The 21603-nt window shown below is 42.6% G+C and overlaps 1 protein-coding gene across 1 annotated transcript; it reads right to left on the bottom strand.

Moving 5' to 3' along the window:
* Positions 1-9333: 9333 nt before the first annotated feature.
* LOC140003688 (zinc finger CCCH domain-containing protein 19-like) lies at positions 9334-21324 on the bottom strand. Its single transcript, XM_072075212.1, has 11 exons — positions 21143-21324; positions 20567-20733; positions 18942-19021; positions 18058-18245; positions 15597-16494; positions 14814-14923; positions 13317-13376; positions 12719-12769; positions 12178-12248; positions 11448-11653; positions 9334-10711 (listed from the first exon to the last, which is right to left on the bottom strand). The coding sequence occupies exons 2-11, from the start codon at positions 20665-20667 to the stop codon at positions 9546-9548; spliced, it is 2931 nt and encodes a 976-aa protein (XP_071931313.1). The 5' UTR covers positions 20668-20733; positions 21143-21324; the 3' UTR covers positions 9334-9545.
* Positions 21325-21603: the final 279 nt, after the last annotated feature.

Below are 21603 nucleotides of genomic sequence, written 5' to 3'. Positions count from 1 at the left end.
AGCAAAGCAATGCAGCTCAACCAGAAAATATTTCTGAAGGGCAGGAGTCCCCGAAAACTCAGCTCGCAAACGAAAAAGCCATAACTCGTATGGCCGAGTTTGTAACTGAGAACCCCAACATCTTTGAAGAGTTGGGAAGATACCTGAAGAGGCAAGGCAAACAAAAAGTCGAGTCCTCTAAAAGGAAGTCAGATGGGTCTCCTGAAAACTCATCTGAGGAGGAGTCGGATGGAAGGCGCTTAAGCCGAAGTGCCTCAAAACGAGCATTTTTTAAAGCCACCTCTAAGGTAGCCTCCCTGACCAAGGCGTTTTCTCGAGGGCTCTTGGGGCGACGACCCGAGGAAGAACCTCGGCCCTTAGAAATACCCGGGGTGGACTGCATGAGGGCTCCACCGTTTACAGATGATATAAACGAGGAAAGGCTTCCTCCCAATTTTAAGCTCCCCGCAGTACAATCTTATGATGGCCGAGGTGACCCCGAAGACCACATCCATGCCTTCATCTCGGCCTTCCGCCTCTACTGCATCCCAGACCCTGTCATATGTCGAGCCTTTCCGGTATTCCTCCGAGAAACTGCTCGAAAATGGTTCTGGGCTCTAGAACCTAGGAGCATCTCAACCCTGGGTGAATTAGTGGAGAAGTTTCTCCACCGGTTTGTCTCCTCCCGACCTACGACCAAGACCTCGGCTTACCTGCTCACCGTGCAGCAGAATCCGGGAAAGTCACTTCGGTCGTACGTCCGGAGGTTCCATGAGGAAAGCGTTCAGATACCTGATCCCAATGAGCAGGTAACCCTCGCTGCCTTCACCCATGGACTCGTTGCAGGGGAGTTCAATACGGGGATCCATAAGAAATACCCCCGCACACTGCATGAATTGTGGTTGAAGGTCGAAAAGGGCATACAGGCCGAAGACCTCCACCGCATGAAGAAAGAGGTCCAAGCCACCCGTCCAAGGGCTGATCCCCGAAAGGGAAAAGACGCCAGCCGAACTGAAGTGGGGTCGGGAAGTAGCTTCCGAAGTTCTGGCCGAGACCGCCGCAGCATGTTCGACAGGATATCCAAGGGGAAGTCACCTATTCCCGAGTCCGAGTTGACTCCTTTGAATACTACCCGATCTCACGTGTTGTCCGTGATGGAACAAAACAACCTCAGAAAGGCCCCACCGAGGATGTATGGAAGCAGAGACAAGAGGAACTCGAACCTCTACTGCTTATAGCACCGGGACATCGGTCATGAGACTGAGAATTGCAACGATCTCAAGAGGGAGATCGAGAACCTCATTAAACAAGGGCACTTAAAACAGTTCATCCGCCGAGTTGGAGGCGCCACCAACGAGATGAAAACCGGCGAGACAAACGAGGTGACCGACACCGAGATGAGCGGCGGACCTCCAGAAGCAGCTGCCGACCTCCAGAAGCAGCTGCCGACCTCCTGAGGATCCCAGGGAGACAAAAAGGCCCCCCTAGACGGATTTTCAGGACATGGGTTGGGATATGGGCCAAACATTGCCGGAATCATTAACACCATTGCTGGAGGTCCGATGGGAGGGGATAGTCAGAACTCTCGGAAGAGGACCTACCGACAAACTAACCCGGATCAGGCCGAGTCGAGTTCTCGCCTGTCCGAGGTGATCACCTACGGGCCCAGTGATCCCGTCCCAGCCGTCTCCAGCAGTCATAAAGCTTTGGTGATTGAAATCCTCACCAACAACTACATTGTGAAAAAGGTCTACATAAACCCGGGAAGTTCAGTTGACTCATGTACCTCCGCACCTTTGAGAGTCTTAAACTGCCCAGGGAGCACATGACCCCGGTAAGAACCCCTCTTGTAGGGTTCGGGGGGCACGTTGTGCACCCCGAGGGAATGGTGACCCTGACGGTGACCGTGGGGCACCACCTCAGCTGCCGAACTATCCCAGTGAACTTTGTAGTGGTTAAGGCTGACTCCCCATACAACTTGCTCTTGGGTCGACCCACTCTTAATGCTCTGCGAGCGGTGTACTCTAAATACCACCTAAGCTTTAAGTTTCCTACCCCCGCAGGAGTGGCCGAGGTCAGTAGCGACGTCTGCGCTGCCCGGGAGTGTTACCTCGCCACTCTACAAGCGGCCTCCCCATCAATCTCCGGAACGAGACCCGAGAAGAGGTCAAATATCCTCTCAATATATAGCATCGATCCTCAGCGAGTTGAGAAGGTCCCGAGGCTGGAGACTGGGGATGAGGTGGAAGAGCTTCTCCTGGACCCTACGAAGCCCGATCAGACAGTCCGCGTTGGTACCCGATTGCCCGGTCCTATCCGAAGAGGTATGGTGGACCTTCTCAGAGAATACCAGGACGTTTTTGCTTGGGCCGCCGAAGAGGTCCAAGGAGTCCCGCACCACCTCATGATGCATGAGCTAAACGTCGACCCCCAAGTCCGTCCGGTCAGACAGAAGAGAAGGCACCTCGGCCCTGAACGAAGCCGAGCTGTTGGTGAGGAAGTGGACAAGCTTTTGCCCGCTAAAATAATCCGGGAAGTCCAATATCCGATCTGGTTGTCCAACCCGGTCATGGTCAAGAAGGACACGGAGGCTTGGAGAATGTGCGTCGATTTCACCGATCTCAACAAGGCCTGCCCCAAGGATTGCTATCCATTGCCCAAGGTCGATACCTTGGTAGACTCGGCAATGGGATACGAGGTTCTCTGTTTCCTGGATGCATTCAAAGGTTATCACCAAATTGGTATGAGCCAAGAAGACCAGGAGAAGACGGTCTTTTACACTGATCGCGGCACGTACTGTTACACTACCATGCCATTCGGGCTGAAGAATGCCGGAGCCACTTACCAACGCTTGGTCAACCAAGCATTCAAGTCTCAGATCCGCCGGAATGTTGAGGCCTATGTAGATGACATCCTCCTCAAAAGCCAAACGACCTCCGCCTTTCTGGCCGACCTGAAAGAGGTCATTGATATTCTCCGGAAGACGCGAATGATGCTGAACCCCAAGAAATGCGTCTTTGGGGTTACCTCGGAGAAATTTTTGGGTTATCTCGTCTCAAAGCGAGGTATAGAAGCAAATCCGGATAAGATGCGAGCCATCCAGGAGATGTCTCTACCTCGGTGCGTCCGAGACGTCCAGAGGCTAACGGGGCGGTTAGCCGCCCTGAACCGGTTTCTATCGCAGTCGGCAGCTAAGGCACTGCCCTTCTTCAAAGTATTAAAAAAAGCTGATCATTTCTCCTGGACTGAAGAGTGTCAACAGGCGTTTGAACAGCTGAAAGATTACCTTCACCACCTTCCAACGCTCACCTCACCTCATCCAGGAGACAAATTGATTCTATACCTTTCTGCCGCGGTCGAAGCCGTGAGTGCCGTGCTGATAAGAGATGAAGGAGTCCAGATGCCTGTCTACTACGTTAGCCGAATTCTCCGAGATCCAGAGACAAAGTACACACAAGCGGAGAAACTTGTGCTGGCCCTGATCCATGCAGCCCGCAGACTCAAGCCCTATTTCTTAGCTCACCACGTCTGCTTGAGGACTGATCAACCACTCCGGCAAATCTTGACACGACCCGAGGCTTCAGGACGTCTTATCAAATGGGCCATTGAGCTGGGGGAGTATGATTTATCTTATGAACCCCGCACAGCAATCAAGACCCAGGCTCTCGCGGACTTCCTAGCCGAACTCACCTTTGATGAGGCAAAAGAGCCCATCCCGGCTGCCACCCCGGCCACCGTTGAAGTGGCCACCGCTGGGCTCCAGCGGTGGATTCTGCATATGGAGGTTCGTCCAACAGTGAGGGTAGTGGAGCAGGCTTGCTCCTCGAAGACCCCCAAGGAGATGTGTGCTCGTACGTCCTGAGGTTTGATTTCGCTGCTTCAAACAATGAAACCGAATACGAAACTGTCATTGCTGGATTGCAGCTAGCTCACAAGCTCGGGGCCGCACACATTTTGGTTTATAGTGATTCCCAACTCGTCGTGTGCCAGATATTAGGCGAATACGAGGCCAGGGACGAGATGATGCATCGCTACCTCTCCAAGGTCCTCCAGCTGGTGGCACACTTCGAATCCTTCGAAATTCAAAGGATACCGCGGTCATAGAACCGGAGGGCTGATGCTCTTTCCCGGCTCGCTTCTACTTCTTTTGCCGACCTGAATAAGACGGTTCTCGTAGAGGTCCTAGCCGAGCCGGGGTACGAAGGAGAGGTCGTATACCCCATCTATCCCGGGGACACCTGGATGGGACCTCTGATTTGATTTCTTAGCAGGGGAGAGCTACCCGAGGACCGAGCTGAGGCGAGAAAGCTACAACATAAAGCAGCTAGGTACGCTCTCCGGCAAGATCTATTGTATAAGAGGTCGTACCTCGGCCCATGGTTGCGATGTATAACGCCCAAATAAGGTGAAAGGATCCTCCAAAACATCCATAAGGGGCTCTGCGGTGCCCACGTCGGCTACAGGATGCTCGTAAAAAAGGTTTTGTTGCTCGGGTACTTCTGGCCCACCATGAGGATGGATGCCCAGGTCATAGTCCTTTGCTGCCCTTCCTGTCAGCATCACGCTCTTGAGCACCACCAGCCGACCAATTTAATGATCCCTATCACCTCGCCATGGTCGTTTGAGCAATGGGGAACTGACATAATTGGCCCCTTTCCCAGAGCTCCAGGCAACTATGCTTACGTGGTGGTAGCAGTGGACTACTTCACCAAATGGGTTGAGGCCGAGCCCCTGAGAAGCATTACCGGGACTGCTGTTCAGAAATTCTTTTGGAAGAACGTGGTTTGTCGCTTCGGCCTGCTCCGGGTGGTCATCTCTGATAATGGCAGGCAGTTCGCAGATAATCCTTCCAAATCGTGGTGTGAAAATTTGAGGATTAAGCAGCATTTCACTTCGGTTGGACACCCTCAAGCCAACGGACAAGCTGAAAATTTCAACCGAACTCTCCTCCATGGACTCAAGACCAGGCTACACTGGGCTGGATCGTCGTGGATGGAAGAGCTCCCTAGTGTGCTGTGGTCTTACCGAACCACGCTGAGATCAGCAACTCAGGAGACCCCATTTTCCCTAACCTATGGGTCCGAGACTGTCGTCCTAGCCGAATTCATTATCCCGAGCCCACGAATGGCCGCATATGCAGCCGAAGTCAATGAAGAAGAACGGCGAGTCGACCTCGACCTCGCCAAAGAGAAGCGCGACATGACCGCGGCCAAAGTAGCTATTTACAAAAATATCCTAACTGGCTACTACAATGCTCGGGTCAAGCACTTACGGTTCAATCCGGGAGACCTTGTTCTCCGGAAGAACTCAGTTAGTCGAGCTGAACCTCAGGGTAAGCTAGCCCCCAAGTGGGAAGGACCTTACCGTGTTGTTGAGTCCAGCCAAAATGGATATTGTAAATTAGCTTACCAAGATGGCTCTCGAGTGCCCCGGATTTGGCATGCTGAAAACCTTAAGTTGTATTACCCTTAAAGGGTACGTGTTCTCAAATTTCAGTTTATTTCTCACTTGTTTCAAATCTCAGTTTATTTTCTTCAAGTGAAAGATAAGGGGACAAAGCAGTATTCAAAAGAAAAGTTGAATTCAATTCGATCAAAAAGAAGGCAAAAATATGCGAAAACAAAAAGTTAATTTTATTGAAGTGCAAAAAGAGAAAGGCCGGCCCCCTATTACAAAAGGGGAGTGCTCCTAAGCACCCCCTACCCCGGCTCCCTGGTTGTCCCCGGTAGCCTCGGCTCCACCACCTCCGACATCAGCGCCGTCGTCATGTCCGCCATCACTATCGTCGTCTTCGCCATGGAGTTCGACACCGTCCAGGTTAAATTCAGACAGCCATTTGTTGAACTCTACCTTCACCTCGGCCAAGTCCCTTCCAGTCCGGATGCCTTCGGCCATGCGGTCGAACAATTCTTTGGCATCCTCGTTGAAATTATCCTTGTTGTGAAGGGACTCCAGCTGTTCCGGAGTGAGGAAAGGAGCCACATCATGGACTGTAGAGGTGTACCCGAACATGAAACTCGGCAACGTGAGCTCGCCCAAGTCATTGATGAAACCCTCTGACTTCCGGAAGGCCTCCAGTGCCGAGGTCCCCGCTTTCTCAATGGCCACCTTATTTGATTGTTCCTCCTAGGCCCGCCTATTTTTCTCTTCTTCCAGGGCTGTCATCAAGGAATTCTTGGTAGCCTCGGCCTGTTCTCGCGCCGTCTCGGCCTTATCGCGTTCCTGCTCGGTCGCCTTGAGTTTTTCCTCCAGCTCGGAGACCTTCTTCTCAAACTCAGACGAAGGCTGATAGGTTTCGACCAGCCTAGTATAGCGTTGAGTCAGTTCGGCCAGGAATGCCGTGGTGGAGGTCCAGGAGACGGAGGCGCTCTGCATCAGTTCGCCTGGAGTGAGCTTCCTGGCGTAAGTGTTATCCCTGGGCAGAACTGAGTGGACCAGGAGTTCTTGAGCAACCAAGGGATTCTTGCAGCGGTCGTTCACATTGAGTTCCCACTCCGGACACTATTGCGCGCCGGAGTGCCTTTTGTTCTCTCCGGCCTCTTTTGAAGACACATTGTGGAGGTTAAAAAGCGAGGACCCCGTCACGGGGATTTCGGGGAACGCAGTTGTTCCTTTGCCCCGGGGTGGAGAAGCTATGGTTACACCCCTGATAGGCACCCCGACTGGGATGGCCGAAGTGCGGGAACCCTCCCCTGTGATTATCACGGGAGATCTTCGGCTCGCCGTGGCCGTAGTGATTTGGGCCGAGGTCTTCTTCTTTTTCGGCCGGGTGGACGGTTCGGCCGTGTCTTTGCATTTGGATGGCCTCTTGTTTACCCCGGACGCTCCCGTGGTGATCAGGTCGGAAACTTTCGTCACTGTAAGGAGCAAAACAGAGTCAGTTAGAATTCAAGAAGGACAAACTAAAAGAGGGAAATGGAAAAGTACAAGGTCAGTGAAGCCTAGTAGAGAGGAGGACGGGGTGATCCGAACTGATCAAGGCTCGGCTGATTCCGCCTTCTACTAGAACCACTTCGGAAAAATCCCAGCAGTTAATCTTGAGGCCCGACCCCGTTAGCTTCATGAAGTTGCGTTCTTCCAGCTTACCCGGGGACACCTCTTTAACCGAGGTGGGAGGTCTCCACCAAAATCCCCTGGGGAAGTCCTGGGCCGGGACGAAAATGAAGTTCCTCTTCCACTCCTTTATTGAGCTCGGAGCATCGACCACCAGCTTCGGAACTTTATTCCCGACGTAGAACCACCCCTTTTCACTTCCGCTGTTTTTGAGTGAGTAACAGCGACGAAAGAGGTTGACTGTGGGTTCTATCTCCTGATGTCGGCAGAGTAGCTAGAAGCCGACAAGGACCCAAATGGCATTAGGGGTGAGCTGAGTGATTCTCACCCCCCAATACCTTAGGCAATCCCGAAAAAACCTCGTCATGGGCACTCTGAGCCCGACCTCTAGTTGGTCCACATAGATGGCCACCCTATCATTTGATGGCAGGGTGGCGGACTGATGTGGCTGCGGTACATAGATGCTGTAGTCCTTCCTCCAGGGATATCTGCGGATCACCTCGGCGACGGCGGCTTGTCCCACAGCACTGCTGAAGGTCGGCATCTGACCATAGTTGAGCGTCGCCACGTTCGGAGGAGTGGATGGTTCTTGAACACCCTCGTCCCTAGGGATCTCATCCCGAGGTCATCATTATACAGGATCTCGGGATCGACTTCGATCTCCTCGGCCTGCTCTTCTGGAGTTATGGCTCGGTGAGACGCCCCGGCTTGGTGAGATGCCTCTGCACCCTTTTCTCCGACGTCAGACGCCGTTCTTTCCTCGGAGGGGTCGGTAAAGTCGGGCCTCACTGTCTCTTTGTGCGTGCGAGCTGTTCTAGCCATTGTATCAAAGGGGGAAGAAGTGAACTTACTTAGAATCTGCGACTTGAAGAAGTTGCTGAAGTAGATGTGGTTTAGAAAGGTTGCTGAAGTGAAAAGAGAAAGAAACAGAGTTCTGGGGTGATTCCCGATTTTTGGTGAAGAGTAAAACGGTTAAAAGAGACCCCTATTTATAGGCCACCAGGGTGAAACCCAAAAGACGGCACCCTCTCTCCTCATTAATGGGAGGACTGTTCGTCTGCCCACACAGCTGACTGCCGTCCCTTCAGTTCTCACTCAGTCCCATCTATGCGGTCATGACGTGTCCGTGTTCCGTGTCTTATACGCTTCTCAGCTTCGGGAAGTAACGACCTCGGCGAATACCCATCTCGTCCTTCCCAAAGCTTGGGGAGCTTAGTGAGGAGGGCCATTTAGGCTCGGATCGCCCGAGGCCTAGTCCCCCACCATTTCCTGAAGTGCCACACCGGCCATCATCCCGGAAGGCGATCGCGGCCCATTTACCACCTCGGCTACGATGTGGGGTCGTGACACCGAGGTGGACATTGAATGACAACTACAAAAAGGGGAGATGTGATCTTTGACACTTGAGCAAAGGCTGCTCTGACCCGCCGCCTGAATCGGACAGAATGTCTCATCACGTCTCTTCATAGAGACCGGTCAAGTCCACCTGATCCACTGACTATCTCAGATCTTTAGGGACCCGTGCAAACATCTCCTCTCTCCTATCAGTCCCCTATAAATACACGACACTTCTACTGAAATGGGGATGACCAATTTCTGGTAGGACACTATCTCCACTCATTACTTTCTTACTTCTCTATATCCGAACTGACTTAAGTTTCGGAGTTATACCGGGGGATCCAACCCCTTTTCTTATCCAAGCAGGTGACTTCGTCCAAGAGAGTTGCCCAAGGTAAAGACATTCCTCCAGTTGAGGTGACTCACTCCTGCGGGTCGAAAATCACCTCTTCACCAGCAATCCAAAGATTTATCTAGAGACATGGGACATGGTCTCTAGTGTTGCTTTTGGGTGCTCTGTGCTGGTATTCTTGGCGTGTTAAATTATTTTAGCGTCAACAATGTTGCAACTATTTGGATTGAATCTAGATAGTGATGTTGTTTAATTCAAACGTTGAATTTAGACCCAAAAAAAAAATTGAGGCTAAAAATTATGTTGATTGCAAATTTTAATTGTCATAGTTGGCTTACATATGAAGCTCTGGGGTAACAAAAAGGGACCATCAAAATTGTGAGAATATAAAGATTAAGTTGAAATGATTTATTAAATTCGTTAAAGTGATAGTTATGTCATTTGTAATAGTTATAGCGTGAAAGAAATTCATGAGTGAGTTTATCTCCCTTTTAAATAACAAAAGGATATTTTAGGATTTTTGGGTACAAATTTAGCATATTGAATCTATATTGTTACTGAAATGCTAACAATAGAGGAGGTAGGTGTCATTTTTCAAATTAGAGGAGAGCTACTGCAATAATCAGAAACTTCAAGAAAGGTTTCTGAAATTATCCCAATTGAAAAATAACGATTAACAAATTTTTTTTTTTTTTTAACACCAAAACCATGTCTCATGCTTTATATGTAGAAGAAAGTGATTTGAGTTTAGATACAAGGGATTTCTGTATTTCAAAACTAGGACAGAAGAAGGTTCTTGGCATCTAAGCTCACCAAACTTGTATCAACTCATAAACGCTTTCTTAATAGCATCAGCCAACGGGATGGCAAGTTCTTCACTTCCATTTTCTTTCCAAGCCTTGTACTTCAATGCATAAGAACTTGCATCGCTCCAACGCTTTAGCAATGAAAGTGAATACTTTTCCTCGTTCCTTTCACCATTTGGACCTAAAATAAGCCATTCTCTGCTATATGGGTCCTCGAGATGCTGCTTTCTTGGTTCATAACTCCAAGTACTTTCATCATCACTACTCACCACAATGACAGTCTTCTTGGATGTGGCTCCTTCAGCATCCATCCCTTGATTCTGCTTCGTGACTTCTACAGCAGAACCATCTAACTCAGCATCTGTTTCAACTTGAAGCATTGCATTCTGTCCATCTTCACAAGTATCCGACGGCCTTGGGGATACTTCATGTGCTGATGCTACTGTTTTGTTATTTTTTTCTTTTGAGGCAGGCTGCCGAGGTGATATGCTGAGAGATGCGCGAGGAAGATTCTGCATCGCGACTTCCACAGGAGAACTGCATAACTCAGCATCTGTTTGGAGCACCACATTACATTGATCTTCGGAAGCAAGCGATGGCTCTGGGGATACTTCAAGTGCTTTGTTATTTTCTTCTTTCGGGGCAGACTGATTAGGTGATATGCTGAGAGAAACTTCAGGAAGATTCTGCTTCGTGACTTCTACAGTCGAAATACATAATTCAGCATCTGTTTGGAGCATCCCATTACATTGATCTTCAGAAGCAAGTGACAACCCTGGGGATACTTCAAATGCTTTGTTATTTTCTCCCGGAAGATTTTGCTTCGTGACTTCTACAGTCAAAATACATAACTCAGCATCTGTTTGGAGCATCCCATTACGTTGATCTTCAGAAGCAAGTGACAGCCCTGGGGATACTTCAAATGCTTTGTTATTTTCTTCCGGAAGATTCTGCTTCGTGACTTCTACAGAAGAACTACATAACTCAGCATCTGCTTGGAGCATCATGTTACATTGATCTTCACAAGCAAGCGACGGCTCTGGGGATACTTCGAGTGCTGATGCCATCATTTTGTTGTCTTTTTCTTTTGAGGCGGATTGATTAGGTGATACACTGAGAGATACTTCAGGAAGATTCTGCTTTTCATATTGACATGAAAGAGGACCATGAAATTTGTTTTCTCCTGCATCCAACAAGATGTAACATTAATATACTCAAATCATCCTGAAACTGAAATAAGAAAAATTTCTTAACTGCGCATGATGCAGTTAAATTTAAAAAAAAAAAAAAGGCTGAACGTATTAATTAAACTTGCCCAAAGAAAGGTGAAATCCAAAGGCATACAATGCTAGGTAGAAGCGTCATAGAGCAACAGAAAGACCAAAACTATCTATGTTAAAAAAGGGTCAGCTTTGTTGAAAAGAAAAATAGAAAAATAGCCTAACCAATAATAGAACCACAGAGAAAAGATACAGGGATTGCAAAAAGTGGTGAGATGTAAAGAAGATCAAAACAGACGGGCTTTATAGCAGTTCTTCATTATCAAGGTTCGTGAGAACTGCCACAAGGCAAACGCAGATGGATGTTTGACATGCAAACACACATAAGATCATGATTATATGCAGTTATATAAGAAGAAAAGCTCAAAACATAAGCACAAGAATTTTGTTCAAGGAGAGAGAACATGTTGGTGTTCTTATTGACTTGAAAATGCATTGGCTGCAAAAGAAAAACATGTATTCCCTCAGAAAAGCAAGAAAACCACCAGGATTCTAGATAAATTTATTGAATGTGAATACTACCACGCCATGACATGAGACTAATGATGCTCCAAATGTTAAAATTAAAGGAGAGAAGTTAAAGACGCAACAGAAATATCTCTAGAGCTTCTTAATGTCTGAAATCAAGATCAATCTTACTTGATGTACAATTGCCTCCCCACTTCCAATTGAGATTTATTGAAAATGTTGATTCATGTGACATTTCAGCCCCTTTTTGATCATGCCCAATTTCTTCTATAACAGGTTCAAGCTCCTCAGGAATCACAGCATGATGATATTCTAGTAAGCGTAACCGTTCTGACGGTGTTTGCAACTGGTTCCTTCTTTCCATGTGCTCGAATAATGTAGAGATACCTCCTAAGTTAAGGCACATTATCCTACATTCACTTGATCAGCTCATTGTAGATTGAAATGGCAAAATTATAATGCCACATATCACAGCATACAAGATTAAACTTGTATGTACTTAATTGTTGAGGCAAATGAGTCAGTTTATAAGGGCAAGCACAAGAAACACCAACATTGCAAAGCTCAGTCAAGAACAAATTGCTTGACACTATTACAGATAATGCAGAGAGTAAAATCTAGTGACCCTATACCCTTTACATGTCCAAAAAACAGAAGGATAAGAGAATGACAGCTGGAGATCAATAGAAAAAAAAAGAAACATTTTATCTTGCATCATCAATTAATTAAGGACCATTAAGTTTGAAGCACATTTATCACATTGGTTGAGAAAAGCGACAAGAAGTTTTCCCTTCCAGTTCCTTTATAACAACTTCATTTACTAAGACTAGAACTGCAATCATGAAAAATTACAAAGCTACTTAATCCCTGCTTCACTTAAGTAAGTTCAGTGTAAGGATATTCTTGTCTCCGTCCTTTCTCAATTGCTTGAATGATGCGTCCATCCAGGATCTTCAGCTCTCTAGAAATTTCCTGACATTGGCTCGGAAGGCATGGATGAATAGATAACGGAAAAACGGTTAACGAAAGAAGAACAAACTACATCTTGACAGGACTGGGTGATAAACAAACATTCAGACCTGATCATAATACATGTTGGAACAAAAATAACTGCCAATAATGTCATCAAATGGCTTCTTCCTCGTTATGGTTTTATTTAGCCTATTCGCTGTGAGTGTGTGTGTGTGTGTGTGTATAAATAAGTATACAATTTTTTATTTTTTCATCGCTGTAAATATATGAAATATATGTATTCGTACATCAACATACTGGGACCTGTGGTGGAAAGCGTCACACAATTGTTAGATAATACTTACAATAAGTAAGAACCCATTAAATTACAAAAAAAAAAAAAAAAAAAAGCTTCTTCAAAATAAAATGTGTATCAGAGATGTGATGCATTTGCAAAGAAATACACGAAAAGCAGAAAATGAAATGCATACATGGTTTGCTATATCCTCATGCAGACTTCTGGCCTTCTCTTGAAGCTCCACCTGTAGTAAACGAGGTCAAGAATCCTCCAAATGTAAGAAATCTCTGTTGTGATTCTTCTTGATTGAGTTATTCTTTTATTGGTAAAAAAGGTTTTTGCCAATTATTTGGTAGAAAATGAGAAACATAAATATGGATATAGATGCAAAAAATATAAAGGCTATCAATCTAAGTAGAAGGTTGGAAGGAGAAGGTTGGACGGAGAATGTTAAGTACTTGGGTCCATTGTGAAAGTTGAAAAGGATTTATGTAAGAAAGATAAGAAAGAATCTGTTGACAATTCAAAAGATTAGCCTAAATTTACTCTCTTAAGTAGAACCATGTTCAGCAATTTTAAACATTTTGCATTATATCTTTAGAAGATACTAGTGATATTACTAGAAAATGAAAAGTAGAGTAAAAAAATAATTCCTACTTATAACTAGTCAAGAAGTTTCTTATATAAGATGCCAACCCACCATACCACAGTCACATGCAAAAGAATGAGTAACTTTTTAATATACTTGGAAAACTACACAAAAAGGAATTAAGGACGTGTCAATTACTTACTACACTAAGCTTCTGAACGAGGCCATCTTTCACTTTTTGCCTCAAATCATTACATTCTTCCTACAACAGATAGAGGCAAAAAATTGTAAAAAAATTCTTCAAATTTAAACTTCTTTAGAAAAGGACATATCGAGGTTAACTAATTACTTAATAAGCATTGTTTTGAAGCATAAGTATGCAAACTTGAAGTTTTCCTTCTTATTTAACATAATGAGTAATGAAGAATACATAGAATTGATGCATCCTTAAAAGCAAAAAGCCCTGCAACATATTAGCACTGGCAGATCTTTCCAGCTTAGAATATTATGTTAACCCATAACAACCATCTCATTTTTTCATGTTGTCAACAAGGATATTAAAGGTTAATGACTTATCTCACTTCCTGAAGACCCTATTCATGCAAGAATAATACCTCCTTTTTCAGCTTCTCTCCTCTCAAGTTTTAGGTTAACCAAGCCCTGCAACATATTAGCACTGGCAGATCTTTCCAGCTTAGAATATTATGTTAACCCATAACAACCATCTCATTTTTTCATTTGTCAACAAGGATGTTAATGGTTAATGACTTATCTCATTTGTCAACAAGAATAATACCTCCTTTTTCAGCTTCTCTCCTCTCAAGTTTTAGGATAACCAAACAGGGGTACCAATTCTGCCTTGAAAAATAAGTAAAGGGCTCCTTATAATCAAAGCATGACAAGTCAAGATAGTTTCACATGATAGATCAATTATACATCATTCTGAGAGATAAAAAAGTGCTTTCCCACCTCACAACTTCCCCAAGCATTTTCTCAAAATCTTTAATACATTAAGTTGTAGAAAACTAGTGCTGTCTGCTATGTCATGCTAACGCTATCAGTGTAGCAAGGCATAACAAAACGGACTTCATTTAGAAAAGAATTTGAACTTAGTCATGAATGTGCATACAGATTTTTTTATTGCAGTCTGTATCTATAGAAAAATTCACAAGCTTTTAAGAGCACATCCTAGACTCTGTTGAGCTCTATTGATACCACTTGTATGACTAGTGCTGGAAATAGCAGTAATAAAGGCAAAATCAAGAAAGTTCGTGCATTTAGATACAGGGAAAGTTAGTTTTTCCTTTAGTCGATACTTTAGGAGGCATTAGAAAGAAAATTAACCTTCCCACATCAGTTCGACAGTCTAACCAACACAAAAGATGATATTAGAGGTATTGACTCCAGAAAATGTGGATCAAGAACTTGGAGCTCAGTTTCAAGGAATCAAGCATCCTCCTGTGCATTGCAATTTATGAGATCAGTGATATCTCTTCCTGTCATCTCAATCTAACAGTGTTGCTCATTTATAACTACATGTAGGAACTTCAATCAAGTACAGTTAAAAGCTGCTCCTTACATTATTGCAGCAACTAAAAAAATCATATCACACAGTTATAGCAGAAAAAGAGCAGGATCAAATTACTGAAAACATCCAAGCTAAAGACATGGATCAGATCAATAATAGCATGTAGGTTACCTGTGAGAAGTCACCATCTGATAGCATACTGATTTGAATCCCTAGTGGCATATTTGACCCGCAAAGGATCATGTCGTTATTGTTTTCTCCAGTTGGAGTTTCCTTTATTCCTAAGATACAAGTTAAAGACAAATAAATACCTATCCAGAAAGCAATATACAGGCACAAGATGTCAATAGTTTGTGGAAGCTGAAAATGTTGTGTCAGATGTTAGCTTTTTAGTTTGTCAGACATGTAGATCACTAAATATGAACTTTTTCTACCATGCATTGTAAAAAGTTTAACAAAAGCACTTTAACTTCTCATGCAATTATATGTTCTCATGAGCGGTTTCATAAACTTCACCCACACAGTCGACTTCAGTGCCTAATCTTCCCTTTTACCACATAACTTTATTGTAGCACTAATCTGTTAACTGTCTCTGTTTTTCATATGTCTAGAGTTCATATCTAAATTACAGTTCCAAAGACTAAAATTCACACAATAATCAAATCATATTCTGCTGCAAACTGTCACAAACCATTATTTTGAATGGATGAAATCCAAAACAATCACAGTAGCGTAAGAACTTTTTTGTTGCCTCAGGCTTAATGTAACATCAATTACCTGCTGACAAAACAATCTTACACTTAAAAGGATGCAAATTATCTAAAAATTGCTTAATAGATGTGCTTTTCATGATCAAGTAATTGATTAATATTCAGGTAGAAACATCCAATAGCACTTGATAATCAGAAAGCAAAGTTTAATGCAGAATATCAAAATAGCAGATTGCATCTAGACCTGTAACTTGCACAAGCTGATGAGAATTTTTTGTCCAGCGATAATCATCTGGATCGGACTTGACCCGTATAATGCTTCCTGTCACCTTATCTTTGAATGACTTGGGTTGTTTTAATAGTTCTATTACCAAGCTCTTCCTCAAGTATACAAGCTTAATATTTTCAGCTGTAATAGATGCAAAATGACTTTGTGGTGCGGTGAGTAGTGTACCATGTTTTTCAGACTCTTTCTCCTTTTCTAATTCTGTATCATGTTTTTGGGACTCTCTCTTCTTTTTTAACTCTCTTCTTGTTCCACAAGCCACAGAGGCATCTTTATCCTTGTATACTGCAAAATACATCTCCTCTTCCTCCCATTCATCCTCTTCTGAATCCTCCAGATTATCAGAATAATGAGCTTCCAACAACTCATAAATTCTATTCTTGTTAACAAATTTCCGACCAAAAATACTTCGCAAGTTCTCGTCGCATATTATCTTTCTCTTCTTCTCTGGCTGAAAGAGCTTATGCTCTGCAATATATCTATGAATTATTGCCTCCACAGTACGTTCAGATAGTTTTTCAGTGGTATCTTTACCAATTGATTGCAGAAACTGAATGAGAGAAGTTGATCCCCAACCAGTGAACTGCATAATTTTCGATCTAGCATTCTTGTGTTTCCAGGATAGCTTCCCCTTGAATGCCTTCTTGCTAAGATGTTGTTTAAGGTCTTCTTCTTTTTCATATTCAGACACTACTTCATCATTGCCAAATTCATCTGAATCAGAGTTTCCCGTCTTTTTTCTGTCTGTAGCAGCACGGATATCATCTATCTTAAATCTTTCTTTTTCCTGAACAATCTTGTAATATTCCATAAAAAGACCTTCATAAGTTTCCCGATCTTTAAAGTCCACTTTCTCCTGGGAAAAAAAGCTCTTTGTCATAAATAAAATAAACCAAAAAAATTAATTGAAATAAAACTGAGAAGTCCCTCCCCTCCATACATTGAAAAAAACGGAGGTAACAAAAGATTTCAGTTTGTACGTTATTGGCTACCCTAATGGACAACATGAATAACAATACAATTAGCTATAATGATGAACCAGATGTATAGAATGAATACGATGAAGTCTAGCATGTGCAAAAACAAACCCAAATATAGATGATGCTTGTAGAATTGAATGCAAGACCAATTTACCAAACAAGAAATTCCATGTGTAAGTTCCATACAAGCAACAGATGTAACCTATCTATCGACTATGCATGTGCTTCATATCTGGATTGGTGACACATCTAAGTAAAGCAAATCTGATCATTTATTTGACATCAAGTTAAAAATATAAACATAAGCATCAAGTTTGTCCTTCTTAATATACACAAGGAACTTTCTTCTTCTTCTTTTTTTTTTCTGAGGGGGTTGCTTGGGGTAATAGTTTATTGGCTTCACAGAAACTTAAATTACTCAATTCACAAACATGCACATCCTCCCACACAAGAGAGCAAATCGATTATGCTATCCAGTCCAGTAAGGCCAGAGCATATAAACCTTTCGAAGGAAAAAGTAACAATTTCGGTATCGAGTCCTTGATCTATTAATCTGTCCTGCAGTGAAATAATCCACCAACGTTAATTATTAAGCTACACATCGCTGCATTTCTAACATGCACAATTAAGCCAATATGATGTGTTCTAAGACAGGGTCACAATCTCTTCTCTGTAAAAGAGAATAAATAAAAGTTCAGTATATGCATTCAGGTTGGTTTAAAATCAAACTTGAGTAGCAAAATATGATTTTGATACCGGGATATAACTCGAGATATATCAAGGATTAAATATAATTAGACTACAATGCAGATGTACTCCAACATAAATGAAAAGGTATTTATACATAAATGCTGAGGAAGATTATTGCAAAGAGCCAATTTAGGTTGCCAAAAGGATGAACCATTTGAACCAATATGCTTCAGGAAAATGTTGTTAATCTTCAACTTGTTTCCGATTTATCATGATGCAGAAATAGATAGCTAGATCTTGCTTGTTTCAGATTTATCATGATAAAGAAATAGATAAATAGATCTTATGAATGAGCTCCTGCTCAAATCTGGTTTTTGTCATGCATCCTATCACAAATTTCTGAAATCTTGTATAACTAGTCATATGAAATGATATGGGATGAAGAATGCTTTCCATTGACATGTCAATTATAATTTTCAATCATCGGATGAAATGATATAACAATCTATTATCTAATAACTTTCTCACGTAACTCATTTTCACATCCAATTTTGCCTGGTAATTGATCTAAAGTCGCAATTTATTCACAATACAGTGTCTCGTAACTGTTTTAAGCTAATTTACTGCACCAGAGCAAGCTTTCTTAATCCATTAATATTCTGAGAGCAGGTCAGATATGTACCAACTGAATGTTCAAGAGCATAAAATGACATTTGAAAACCAACATTACAAATCTGTATTAATCATACCCCATCAGAGTCAACATCCATGTTTTCTTCTATCAGTATTGCAAGCTTTAAACAACTATTGCAGAAGCCATTCATCCCTCTAACACGGCAAAACTCGGCAGCACTAATGCAGAAGCGACATAGAGCATTTGGACAACAGTAGCAATGAAAATGAGCTTTTCTCCCACACATGAAGCAAGAATGCCAATCTGAAACAGGAATATTGCATAACTTTTTATTTGTTGCCATGACGTATGCACTAGATAAGAGTAAAGCAAAATAAGATAAACTAAGGAGCTAACTGAGTGAAAAGAAAAATTGAAGGACATAAACAAAAACCTATTTGAGCACTCTGACACCGTTAAGATCCATGACTTATAAACCAGTGCAGTTACTCTGCTTTACTAGTCTAATCTATGCAAACAACCACACCTCGCCCTCTCAACAACACAAAAAAGAACAGAAAAAGGTAAGGATCGTATCTTCCTCTTTTTGGTGCTTTTAGCAGCGGGTTTCACCTTTATTTTGCATTCAATACTTGTTTCTTCTTGCTTTTTCAAACAGAACAATCCCATGCAAACAAACCAAAAGTCTCAAAGAATAACGATGGAACAGCAAAAAAATGGAATAAGACATTTGAGCACATCGGAAAAAAAAAAAGACCAACCAATATAACAGTCTGCACTCGAAGGTGTTAATATACATAAATAATACCAACTACCTAGTACAGAAAAATTGATGGTTTGCTCAATTATGCAACATGCTACAACGTGCTTGACACTTGGAGTACTAGATAAGGAAAATGAAGAATATATAGAAAATAAGGACAAACAAATGACCAAGACATTGAAGAATTGGACACGGAAATGAAAAGGCTAAGGAAGGAAAGCTTTTGAGGGGCTTACTGCAATTCCAGCATTCTTCGCTTGTCATAAAAGATTCATTCTTCTCAACACAATGAGAATGATAAGCTTTTGGGCACTGCCTGAGAACAATAATAATAATAAATAATGACAATGTTAATGATGACAACAATATTGTCATATACTTCATGAAAATCTTGCAACTTGAGGTAAAACATATAATCTCTGATTTTTTACTCCTCAAAAGGTTCACATAGAAGAAGCGCAAAAGGCAGATCTACAATAACATCATAATGGCAGTAACAGGAAAATTACTCCCACAACCTAGAAAATTTCTGCACCACCAAACAAAATACACCAGACAATACAAAATTTGAGGAAGAAATAACGTCAGCAGCATCATGTGATAATTTCCAAAACAACTTCAAAAAACATTCGAGTATTCTAACTTCTTTTCATGGTTTAAGAGTCAAATGACCTTTAATTCGTCAGGACCACAAATACCAGAAATTTACTACAAAACCAGGAATGCTGAAGTGGACCTTTTGATTCCCCTCATAAAAGAGCACCTACTAAGCCGCAGATTGCCAGATACTGCCCCTAACAAGCTACCAAAGGTGTCAGCACTTGGCTACAGATACAACATTGTTGATTCAAGAAACTCACGAGTTGCAGCATGTGCCTTGCCAAATCTTTATACAAAAATCAGATTTCTCTCAACTTACACCAAGAAGATTAAAACAAAAATAAAAGGACCTCGAAAATCGAAAGAACGCAACAAATTAAACCGCAACTTTCTTCCGATCGCCAGTTTAGAATCTAATAAAGACAAGAAAAGAGTCCTGTGTTATTCAGTTTTGTACGGGCCAAAATTGGTTGCTATCATAAAATTACTCTTCCTTGTGCATAGCTTGAATGAAGTTTTGTTGGGGAATCCAGTCAAAGATCATAATAATGATGGTACACTATTCAGGATTTTCTATCAAAGCAAAACAGCTAGACGGAGATAGAGAGAGAGAGAGAGCAATCCATTATTTCCTCATCGCTCAGCCATTTAGATCTCTGAAATGACAAAAGTGCCCACAGAAAACGAAAGAAAGGAAAATCAAAACACCCTTTTTTTTCTTACCGAAAGTAAGAGTTACGCAAATAAACCTATTCCCCTGAGAAACTTCAAAAGCCGGAACTCTTGAGGTCCTCACAAAGACTTATCTACCCAACCCATTCCCCCCAACCCTCCGATGTGGGATTGGAAACCCCCACAGGGGCAAGCCCAGTGAGCCGCCTCTGCTAGAGGATAAAGACCCCCCACGAACCCTATCCTGTTGACCCACCCCTTGAGAAGGTTTCTTTTCTTACATTTTCTTACCGAAAGTAAGAGTTACGCAAATAAACCTATTCCCGTGAGAAGGAAAATCAAAACACCCAAAGGAGGAACTTTTGACTAAAGTGGAGCTCCTCGGAATGTACTTTTTTCGATTTATTAATTATTATGCGCTCGTTACAACGTCACGCAGCCAAATGCAAAGATGAGCTCAGTGAAGAATCTCTCCAGAAATACGAGAGAAAGTCCTCGCTGAAAATTGAATGAATGAAAAAGCCAGCAAGGAAAGTGGAAAGGGGCAAAAATAAAAAATAAAAAATAAAAAAAAGAAAGAAATACTCACTTGTGATCACATAAAAAAAGATTTCCACCATCTTTACACACAAAGCACCAATCTTCAGCAGTATCTTCCTTTTTTGGAGCCTTTTTGCTTTTGCTCTTCATCTCAACTGTATTTTTACCCAAAACCCACCTCGACTTTGCTGTCCGCTTCTCCTTCCAGCAAGATTCCTGCAACATCAACAGAAGAGCATCATACTTGACCCCAGATTGCAACTTCTTTCACAAATGACTATCATCTCAATTATAGTTAACCCAAGATGGCAACTTTCTTCCACAAATGCTCTCACCTAAACTACAATCGGACCATCCCAATAACGGAACTTTCTCACAAACAGCAATCATCCAAGCTATACTCAGCCCAAGAATGCAGCTTTTTTCAAAACCCAAGTTTATTTTTCTTTGGGAAAACGAAAACAAGAATGCAATCGGACCATGCAAAGTGAAAGAATCAAGACCCATAATGCCAAAAAAAAAAATAGCTTCAGGCATGCACAAAACAACAACCAAAAAGTGATCATCAAAATGATCCGCTTCAAGAGAACTGGACAAGTAATTTTTGCTGAAAATGTCGCAGTACCTCTATGGAGAATAACAGTGGCAGAGAGCTCAATAAAGAAGTTTTGTTGGTCTCGGCCTTGGGAAACAGATTATTGGAAGGTTTGTTGGACTTTTTGGGGCTTGCAAAGAATAAGAATGTGCATTGTTTGCTACTTTCTAGCGGGAGACTGGAGCTCTGGTCTGGTAGGTAGCGGAGTGGCTCAAAGCCTCAAACTCAAAAAAAAAGCTAATGCTTCTCTTTTCTTTTCTTTTTTTCAGAAAAATTTGGTGGCTCCAGTTCCGGTCTTTAAATGCTTTTGGAAGAGCAGCAACTAGCAATGCTTACAATTTTTCTTTTTTTTCGGGTTCTTGTTCTGTTTGGACCTCCTTTGGATTTAATTTACAAGTCCTACATCGAATTATAGACCCTTAAATACACAAAAGTATTTTTTTTCTTTACAATTTTTACAGTAAAATAAAATTTTACATAAACACCTGAAA

The sequence above is a fragment of the Coffea arabica genome, chromosome 2c (assembly GCF_036785885.1).
Source record: "Coffea arabica cultivar ET-39 chromosome 2c, Coffea Arabica ET-39 HiFi, whole genome shotgun sequence".
Classification (NCBI taxonomy): Eukaryota; Viridiplantae; Streptophyta; class Magnoliopsida; order Gentianales; family Rubiaceae; genus Coffea; species Coffea arabica.
This window is presented reverse-complemented; position numbering and strand designations above follow the sequence as displayed.